The sequence below is a fragment of the Dama dama genome, chromosome 21 (genome assembly GCF_033118175.1).
Source record: "Dama dama isolate Ldn47 chromosome 21, ASM3311817v1, whole genome shotgun sequence".
In the NCBI taxonomy this organism is placed as follows: Eukaryota; Metazoa; Chordata; class Mammalia; order Artiodactyla; family Cervidae; genus Dama; species Dama dama.
The window spans coordinates 42294178-42304869 of record NC_083701.1 but is presented as its reverse complement, the minus strand read 5'-3'; the positions used below and the strand labels follow the sequence as shown (position 1 = coordinate 42304869).

Here is a 10692-nt window from a genome sequence, read left to right as displayed (position 1 = left end):
GAAAAAAAAAAAAAAAGAATAGCCCCAGCTGCCCCCCCATCCGCCCACCCCTGCCCCCCCACCCCAGTCGGCCCAGCAAACAAGCGCTCCATTTCCCCGGATCCCAGATGCACAGGGGAATTTATTCCATCCCGGAGGCTGGGAAGCCCCTGCGGAAGTTAGTCCGTCTGCTAGTGAGGAGAGAGCTCCAAAACCCGAAAAAGAACATTCCCCGAAACCACATCTTCCCCTGCAAGCGCCCGGGGCCCCGGGCTAGTGGCCACAGTGAACGGCGCCCCGGCGGCCGCTCTTCTGGCGCCCCGCACCCTCCGCCAGGCGTTCTACGCGCCGCCTGGCCAGGTGCTTCGGGCCCGGCTTCGCCTGCGGCGTGCGCCTCCCGCCGCCGGACACCGGCGGCCCGGCAGCCGAGATTTACCGCGGCCGCAGGGTGGCGGCTTCCGGGGCCGCCCGGCGCCCAGGCTCCGATTACAGGTTCACACGGGGGGCCTGGCCCGCGGCCTCCCAGCCCCCGCCGGCGCGCCCTCACGCGGCCCCGCTCCCCCGCCTGCCCATTCTTCTCCATTCATGCGGACGCCCAGCGCCGCCGCCGCCGCCGCCAGCGCGGCCGCCGTCGCCGCCGTCGGTCGCCCGGATTGGCTGGCGGCCGCGGCGCCGGCACTTTCCCACGGCTAGCGGCGCGTGCGGCTCACCGGCGGCGCTGCAGGCGCGGCCCTGGCGTGCGGCCAGGCCAATCGGGGGGCGCGGGGCGGGGCGGGGCCGCGGCCGACGGCGGGCTGGTGTCCCGGCCCGGCCTCCCCCGCCTGCCCGCCGCCGGCCCTGCGCCGCCCGCGCCGCCTCCTTCCCCCGCAGCGGAGGCCCGGTGGAGCCCCTGCGGAGCCGACACACCGCCGCCGGGCAGGGGCGGGTGGGGAGGGCGGGCCTGGGGTTCGCCCTCGGCCTCAGCCTCGCCCCCGCCCTTCTCCTGAGAGGCTGCCAATCAGAGGAGCGAGAAGCCGGATTGGCCGAGGGAAGGCTGTTGCCCGGGAGCCACGGCCCCGCCCCTCCGCCCCCTCGTCCGCCCCCTTCTCTCCCCCGCCCTCCCCAGGGCCCTGGGAAGGGGCGCAGCGTGGGAAAGGGATGGTTGAGTTTTAACCGGAGGCAGAGCGTGAGCCGGCCCAGTGTGTGCGGAACGCGAGCAGTCGAGCGCGGAGAGGCGCCGCTGCAGTTAACTCCTCCCTGCCCGCCGCGCCGACCCTCCCCCAGATTCCCCGCTCAGCCAGCATGAAGCGAGCCCACCCCGAGTATAGCTCCTCGGATAGCGAGCTGGACGAGACCATCGAGGTGGAAAAGGAGAGTGCGGATGAGAATGGGTGAGTTGGCGGCGGGAGGCTAGCGTCGGCTGGCCTCGGTGACAGCGCATGAGAGCCCGGGGCACGCCGGCGCCCTGCACTGACCTCTGCGCATCTCCGGCAGGCCCCCGCCCCGGGTGAACGACCCGGAGGTGCTTTCAAGCCCAAGTTGCCTAAAAAATCTGAGTACGGGTAGGGCGTGGGGGCGACCTCTCAGATCACCTCCTCTCGCTTAACGGCGATTCCTGTTTTTTGTTTTTTTTTTCCCCCTCTTCATTTAGGAACTTGAGTTCAGCGCTAGGTTCCATGTCCCCAACTACATCTTCACAGATCTTGGCCAGGAAAAGACGGAGAGGCGTGAGTCTCTTTACAGTGCACCTTTTTTTTTTTTGGGGGGGGGGGTTGTTTGTTTTATTAATTAACGGGAAGAACCACCTTTCTTCACTTTAGAATTTATATCGTAATGGAAATGTCTCCCGTTGTTTTGCCTGCTTTCTCCAGATTATTGAGAAGCGCCGACGAGACCGGATCAATAACAGTTTGTCTGAGCTGAGGAGGCTGGTACCCAGTGCTTTTGAGAAGCAGGTAATGGAGAAAGTAGGTAGCTCTCTCGGTGTAGCTACCCACGCCTTCAGAATCCGTCGGCTCTTTAATCTGAACCTCACCGGTGCCTTGGAAAATAACCGCGTTTGTGAGAAGGAAACAAATTCATCCAGATTCCAACATGTTTTGCGAAGATAATTTATTTTGCTGTCGTCTGTGCTTTTATGATTTACAGAGCACATCTATGCGTATGTATTTCAAGTTGTTCCCCAAAGGCAGTAGGTGCCAAATCAGGTTTTTGTTGTTGTTGTTCTCTTCTCTAGGGATCTGCCAAGCTAGAAAAAGCCGAGATCCTGCAGATGACGGTAGATCACCTGAAAATGCTACACACTGCAGGAGGGAAAGGTACGTCTCATGTCCGGCGGGTCGTCTGAGTGTCTGGGGGCAGACACTAGCTGCCGATGGCTAGGATTGGTGCAGTTGCTGCTTTATTTTTATTGCGCGCTTTGAGGGTGGAGAGAGAACGGTGTGTTGTGTGGGGGGTTGCCTGTAGGTGTACTTTCATGTGCACAAAGGTTTTCTCCAGTGAATTCATCACCCCAGCCCTCTGCAAATTAAGCTTATGCACCTTCTTTTGGAAAATACCTACTATGTGTGACAGCTAAAGTTGTGACAGCTCTGGTCAGGTAGCTCAAACCACATTTGTTTATTAACCTTTTGGAGAGAAAGACTTTTTTTTTTTTTTTTTAAATATATGGTCTTAATTTCATATACAAGATTCTTACACACATGACTCTTGAGGAAAGAAACCTGTTGTGATGAAGTAGAGAAAACCCCAAGGAAGGTGGGGGACCGGGCTCTGAGTGTCTGTCTCCAGCCGGAAAATGCTTTACTCTGGACCAAGTGCCTAAAAGCTCCGTGATGATAACTTACATCTGTGTGTCTAATGAATTTCACTACTCTGTGGTTTTTCTGTCCTTGATGTGTTTTTTGTTGTTGTTGAGGGAAAACATGAAAGGAATGAACATAGTTTCATCTGCCGGTAGGGTATAATTCCAGTTTCTGCTTGGCAGTTTCTAATTGGGCTTTGAACTTGCATTAGCAAACACATACTTCTTATGTTGATTAATGCAAAGATTTTGGTAGACTCCCAAATATTTGGACTTTAAGAAGAGCCCGTGAATGCTCCCCCCCAACCACCCCCAAAGGATGTAGCTATTTGCCAGAAGGGCTGCCATTGGGATCGAAGACATGAGGGAAATGAGCGAAGCTCTGAGGATTTTCTTTTGTTCGTTTCCTCAGGCTATTTTGACGCGCACGCCCTTGCTATGGACTATCGGAGTTTGGGGTTTCGGGAATGCCTGGCCGAAGTCGCCCGTTACCTGAGCATCATTGAAGGACTGGACGCCTCGGACCCTCTTCGAGTTCGACTGGTCTCACATCTGAACAACTATGCCTCCCAGCGGGAAGCGGCAAGCGGCGCCCACGCAGGCCTCGGACACATCCCCTGGGGGAGCGCCTTCGGACATCACCCGCACGTCGCGCACCCCCTGCTGCTGTCCCAGAGCACCCACGGGAACACTGGCACCTCGGGCTCCCCCACGGAACCCCACCACCAGGGCAGGTTGGCCACAGCACATCCGGAGGCGTCCGCTTTGCGAGCGCCCCCTAGCGGCGGCCTTGGACCGGTGCTCCCGGTGGTCACCTCCGCCTCCAAACTCTCTCCGCCCCTGCTGTCCTCCGTGGCCTCCCTGTCGGCCTTCCCCTTCTCTTTTGGCTCCTTCCACTTACTGTCTCCCAATGCGCTGAGCCCTTCGCCACCCACGCAGGCAGCAAACCTTGGCAAACCCTATAGACCTTGGGGGACGGAGATTGGAGCTTTTTAAAGAACTGATGCTGTAGAATGAGGGAGGGGAAAGCTTAAATTCCCAGCTGAGCTGGGCTGTTGCCAACATCACCTTAAAGTCATCGGTAAAATAAAAAGGAAAAAGGTACACTTTCAGATAAACTTTATTAAAAGACGAAAGGTTTGTTGGTTTACTTTTTCTTTTTTAATGTTTTTTTAATCATGTCATGTTAGCAGTTTTTTTAAAAACTAGTTGTTAAATTTTGTTCCAGACGTTAAATTGAAATAGTGAGTATAAACCCACAAATTGGTGATAGGTTTGTACTGTGCCTAATTTACTTTGTTAACCTGTCTAAGAATGATCCCATTTTTGTCCCAAAGTTTTGGGGATTTTAACATTTAGTATTTTGGGTCTGTTCTTCTCCTTGTATAGTTACAGTCTCTTTTTAGAATTAATTTTCCAAACCACTGTGCTCAATGTTAACATGATGCTATTTTGTTAATATTTTGACAAGGTATTGTATAAATGATATTCTTTGGGGGGTGGGCTGTATTGAATTTTATATTTCTGAATAAAGCGTTGACAAATCAGATGATCAGCTTTATCCAAGAAAGACGACTAGCTAATTCTCTGCCTCCTACAGCAGTGAGGTGAATGTGCAAACCATTAGGGGCCCTGAATCTGAATGACCAGTCACTGTCATCTGCCAGGATTCACAGTTCTGGCTTGGCTAGGAGAGGTCTGGGTTTGGAGTTGCTAGGGAAGGGACGGATGACAGTTGCATAAAATATGTCTGCATTTATCAGCCTCAAGCAATGCAATGAATTTTTAATTTCACAGGTCTCAAGTTCACAGATGTTAACATGGATAAGTGATCATGGTATGCAAGTGGTCAATAGAATAGTCCAGTGGAACCTGTTAAATTCATAACCTAATTCTTCCCAGAGCTGCCATGTTTTCTTTCCACTGGGAATTTTTATGCTGTGTTCTCCTTTTTGGCGCATGGAAATGTGGTTGTTGAGATAACTTAAAAGGTCTTTGCTGCCTTCTATTTGGTTTTTAATTTGATTTGAGCTATAAAAGCATCATTTTACAGGTCTATTCCTTTAGCAGATATAGTTTAAATGACCTCCACTGAACTGGATTTGACCTCTGTTGTACTGATGTGTTGTGACTAAATAAAAAAGAACAAACTGTTCTCCTGTATGTCTTACCTACTTTAGCCTTTCTCCCTGTTAGCTGAGATAAATTTTCTCATTTTCATTTTGCCTGGTCATCAGTTTTCTTCTTTTTAATAACTTCATTATTCTTGGTCTTTGTGATTTTGGATAAGGTGACTTCATTATGATGTAGAGCTTTGGTGCGGCTCCCATAAGAGGATATAGTGCTCTAGCTGTTATGTCAGATAATTGGGCCCTAAACTGATCATCTGTGGACTAGAAACTTCAAATCCTGGTTGGGAGTTGCAGGGTGGGAGAAAACTCTGAAATCTTATAAAACAGTGTTGACTGTTCAGCAGATATTTACTGAGGACGTTTGCTGCATGCTCAGTTCTGTACAGGAAGAACAGAATATTTAATTTCTTCTTCTTTTTTTTTTTTTAATGGCAAAACAAGAAAAGCCAAACCTTGCTAACTCAGAGCCCAGGAATCTGAGGCCTGGTGATCGGTGGCAGGCTGTAATTCCGCACCTGCAGGGCTCTGGAGTCTTGTCTTCTTTGCAAGGAATCTGTTTAACCCTTTAGTTGCCTTTGACTCATGCACTGGGTAGTGTGGAAGCAGACACATGCTTTCGGTTAGAATGGAAATGCTGCCAGAACAGAGGCAGTCATCTGGGCTCCCTGGGGAGAATAGTGCCTTTCCATGGCCTTAAAAGTCATTCTTCTGCCTATTAAGGAATCTCCTAGCTGGGAAGGAGTTGCCTTGATCCTGAGAGTGGTGGGGAGGAGAAGGAGAAAACCCACTCTAGCAGATGAAGTAGACCCACTCCTGCTTCCTCTGATTAAGAAATGAAGGCAGGACTTCCCTGGTTGTCCAGTGGTTGAGAATCTGCCTGCCAATGCAGGGGACATGGGTTCAATCCCTGGTCAGGGAACTAAGATCCCACGTGCCTCGGGACAACAGAGCCTGTGCTCTGCAACACGAGAAGCCACCTCACCGAGAAGCCCTGGCCAGAAACTAGAGTAACCCAGCTCGCTGCAACTAGAGAAAGCCTGCACACAACAAAGACCCACAACAGCCAGAAAAAAAAAAAAAAAGAAAAAGAAATGAAGGCAAAGTGAAGGATGTACTTTGAATCTGAGCTATGACTTCCGGGTCCCTATGAGGGAAAAGGATGGAGACTGTGGCATTTTTCTGACTGGGATTTCAAATGCTAGCTCCCACTCAACCCTTCTCTGTGTGGCCTCAGACATCGGTGCCTCCTGGGATGCACAGTTCTGTTCTGAGCACTCCCCGTGCCCTGCAGACACTCTTTCTGCCTGCCATGATGGCTGTGATGGAAAGTGTTAGGATGATTTCTGCCAAGTGTCAGTTTAATTTTAGCAACTGGGATTTCAAACGGCGTTACAGCGTTACTGAACAGCATTGTGCTTAGATGGTCTTAGACGTGCTCTCTGGCACCCAGGTTTAGATGGCTGCTAGTGAGATAAGAAAGAAGTAAAGCCTCTCATTTTACTGGCTCTGCTGGAAGCTCTGTGAGACTGTAAATGTGGGGCTTGTTCTGCTTGTCATGTCTATGGTCCCCATGTCACCATCTGGTTACTACTTTTTTCTTTTTTTGAGAGGGGATATGAGGGGGTCAATTTCAATATGACTCATATTTTCAATATGAGTCATTTTCAAGATTACATAGTTTTCCAAAGAAATATTTTGGTTGGGCATTCCCTGGAGGTCCAGTGGTTAGGACTTGGTGCTTTCACTGCCAAGGGCCCTGGTCAAGAAACTGAGTCTGTAAGCAATGGCCAATTAAAGAAAGAAAGAAATATTTTGGTTTCCTTCTCAACCTCTTCAAGGTGACGAGTGTTTGGAAATTGTGGCGATGGAGTCTGAGTTACCTGGGAAACAGGATGGGGTTATGATGATGAATTGTGAGTGCGTGCTAAGTCGCTTCAATTGTGCCCAGCTCTTTGCGACCCTATGGACCATAGCTTACCAGGCTCCTCTGTCCATGAGATTCTGCAGGCAAAAATACTGGAGTGGGTTGCTATGCCCTCCTCCAGAGGATCTTCCTGACCCAGGGAATGAACCCATGTCTCTTATGTCTCCAGCATTGGCAGGCGAGCACTTAACCACTAGTGCCACCTGGGAAGCAGACATAGAAAAATGAATGTAGGAAAACTCATTTCTATTCTGAGTTGATGGAGTATGAAAAAAATTAACATCAGAGTCATTAGTGCCAGCATATTTTTATTTTATATATGTTTATAACACTTCTATCCATGTAGACAAAACAGTTTTGGATGGCCTGTAAATGTACCTTAATGGAGAAAATAATATCACTTGTCATGAAAAAACAGAAAGAGAAATTAAGGAAACAATACCATTCACCATTGCAACAAAAAGAATAAAATACTTAGGAGTATATCTACCTAAAGAAACAAAAGACCTATACATAGAAAACTATAAAACACTGATGAAAGAAATCAAAGAGGACAGAAACAGATGGAGAAACATACCGTGTTCGTGGATTGGAAGAATCAATATTGTCAAAATGGCTATTCTACCCAAGCAATCTATAGATTCAATGCACTCCCTATCAAGCTACCAACGGTATTTTTCACAGAACTAGAACAAATAATTTCACAATTTGTATGGAAATACAAAAAAACCTCGAATAGCCAAAGTAATCTTGAGAAAGAAGAATGGAACTGGAGGAATCAACCTGCCTGACTTCAGACTCTACTACAAAGCCACAGTCATCAAGACAGTATGGTACTGGCACAAATACAGAAATATAGATCAATGGAGCAGAATAGAAAACCCAGAGATAAATCCATGAACCTATGGACACCTTATCTTTGACAAACGAGGTAAGGATATACAATGGAAAAAAGACAACCTCTTTAACAAGTGGTGCTGGGAAAACTGGTCAACCACTTGTAAAAGAATGAAACTAGAACACTTTTTAACACCATACACAAAAATAAACTCAAAATGGATTAAAGATCTAAATGTAAGACCAGGAACTATAAAACTCCTAGAGGAGAACATAGGCAAAACACTCTCTGACATAAATCACAGCAAGATCCTCTATGACCCACCTCCCAGAATATTGGAAATAAAAGCAAAACTAAACAAATGGGACCTAATGAAACTTAAAAGCTTTTGCACTACAAAGGAAACTATAAGTAAGGTGAAAAGACAGCCCTCAGATTGGGAGAAAATAATAGCAAATGAAGAAACAGACAAAGGATTAATCTCAAAAATATACAAGCAACTCCTGCAGCTCAATTCCAGAAAAATAAATGACCCAATCAAAAAATGGGCCAAAGAACTAAACAGACATTTCTCCAAAGAAGACATACAGATGGCTAACAAACACATGAAAAGATGCTCAACATCACTCATTATCAGAGAAATGCAAATCAAAACCACAATGAGGTACCATTACATGCGAGTCAGGATGGCTGCTATCCAAAAGTCTACAAGCCATAAATGCTGGAGAGGGTGTGGAGAAAAGGGAATGCTCTTACACTGTTGGTGGGAATGCAAACTAGTACAGCCACTATGGAAAACAGTGTGGAGATTTCTTTAAAAACTGGAAATAGAACTGCCATATGACCCAGCAATCCCACTTCTGGGCATACACACTGAGGAAACCAGATCTGAAAGAGACACGTGCACCCCAATGTTCATCGCAGCACTGTTTATAATAGCCAGGACATGGAAGCAACCTAGATGCCCATCAGCAGATGAATGGATAAGGAAGCTGTGGTACATATACACCATGGAATATTACTCAGCCATTAAAAAGAATTCATTTGAATCAGTTCTAATGAGATGGATGAAACTGGAGCCCGTTATACAGAGTGAAGTAAGCCAGAAAGATAAAGAACATTACAGCATACTAACACATATATATGGAATTTAGAAAGATGGTAATGATAACCCTATATGCAAAACAGAAAAAGAGACACAGAAGTACAGAACAGACTTTTGAACTCTGTGGGAGAAGGTGAGGGTGGGATATTTCAAAAGAACAGCGTGTATATTATCTATGGTGAAACAGATCACCAGCCCAGGTGGGATGCATGAGACAAGTGCTCGGGCCTGGTGCACTGGGAAGACCCAGAGGAATTGGGTGGAGAGGGAGGTGGGAGGGGGGATCGGGATGGGGAATACGTGTAAATCTATGGCTGATTCATATCAATGTATGACAAAACCCACTGAAAAATAAATAAATTAAAATTAAAAAAAATATCACTTGTCATAAAGAATTTGGAAGGCCTCAATAATTACCCATTATCTTCATTATATGTATTACCTTAAATTAATGACGTGAAAGATAGTTGGGCAGAATTCTTGTATAAGAAATACCTCTTAACCTAAATAACTTTTAGATTTAGAAAGAAAAAAATCCCGGATGTATCATTTCTAATTTATTCAATATAGTTCAATTAGGATGTACTTTTATTCAGCTTTTCTTCGTCCCACTCTATTACTCACACACACACAAAATATTTTAAATATAGATTACTTATGTTTTAAATCCCTCAGAAAATGTTATATCACCTAGTTATACTTCTCCTTAGCCCTTCTGGTATATACCAGTATCAGCTTTGATGCCTTCATTAGATTGCACTGATGATTTATAATTAAAATAACTTCAGAGCTAATAGCATTTGAGATACTGCTTCAAATGTGACCCAATTTCTTTCACAACTGGAGCTCCAGGGAAGGGGGATGTCTTGGGAAGGGGACCCGAATTCTGGGTCCTGCTCTGCTTTTGTCCTGCTCTGGTTTTATCCCAGTGCCCTGATGTGAGTCATTTAAAATTCTCTGGACCCTGCTTTCTTCATCTGTCACATAAACTAGTTGGATTAGGTGGAGGTTCCAGGCATATATTTCCTAGGGACAGGCACTGAACTGGGAGGATGCATGGGTCATCAGTCAGTGAGTGCTGACCTGGGGGCACCTTCAGTCTGAAGAGTCACACCCATTGTGTCTAGGAAGGAATTTTGGTCCAGTGTTGCCAGATCTTTCAAATTTCCAAGAGCATCTCCAATTTTAGATTTTTATGTGAAGTTGCCCCATTTAGGTAAGTCATTAACGAATTCACTGAAACCTGTCTGCCGGTGTAGCCGTCAATGCTCAGCTCCTAGGGCTCTAATCTGAAAGTCTCTATGCAGGCTAAAATTTTCTGGTATCTTTGCCACGCATGGCCTATGGATATGCTTAATGGATAAACACCTGCCTAACAAATTGAAAAGTGCAGTAATTAGGCAGTTTTAGGTAGTTTTATGTAAAGATAATGGGCAGAGTTTTTAAAAATTACTTCTAGATTGTCTTATTTCCTTACAGAGAGAGAAACCGGGGAATTCCCCGGTGGTTCAGTGATTGAGAATTTGCTTTGCAAAGCAGAGGACATGGGTTCAATCCCTGGTTGGGAAACTAAGATCCTACATGCTTCAGGGCAACTAAGCCTCTGCAGCTCAGCTAGAGAGCCCATATTCCACTGCAAGAGAAGCCCTCCAGCCACAACAAGCCCCAGAGCAGCCTAAATAAAAAAAATTGTTTAAAATAATTTAAAAAATAAGAGAAATGCCCTCCAGCCGCAACAAAGACCCAGGGTAGACAAAATAAATAAATTAATTAATTAAAATTTTTTAAAAATAGGAGAAACTTCCTCCAGCCACAACAAAGACACAAGGCAGCCAAAATAAATAAATAAATAAACAGATAAATAAATAAACATTTAAAAATAATTTAAAAATTTTAAATATAAGAGAAACGGAAACCATTTTTTTTTTTTTT

General features: G+C 46.4%; 1 protein-coding gene across 1 annotated transcript; it reads left to right on the top strand.

Moving 5' to 3' along the window:
- Positions 1 to 1068: 1068 nt before the first annotated feature.
- HEY1 (hes related family bHLH transcription factor with YRPW motif 1) lies at positions 1069 to 4916 on the top strand. The gene is made up of 5 exons (XM_061123543.1): positions 1069 to 1349; positions 1610 to 1685; positions 1830 to 1913; positions 2195 to 2276; positions 3174 to 4916. The coding sequence occupies exons 1-5, from the start codon at positions 1261 to 1263 to the stop codon at positions 3755 to 3757; spliced, it is 915 nt and encodes a 304-aa protein (XP_060979526.1). The 5' UTR covers positions 1069 to 1260; the 3' UTR covers positions 3758 to 4916.
- The last annotated feature ends 5776 nt before the right edge of the window (positions 4917 to 10692 follow it).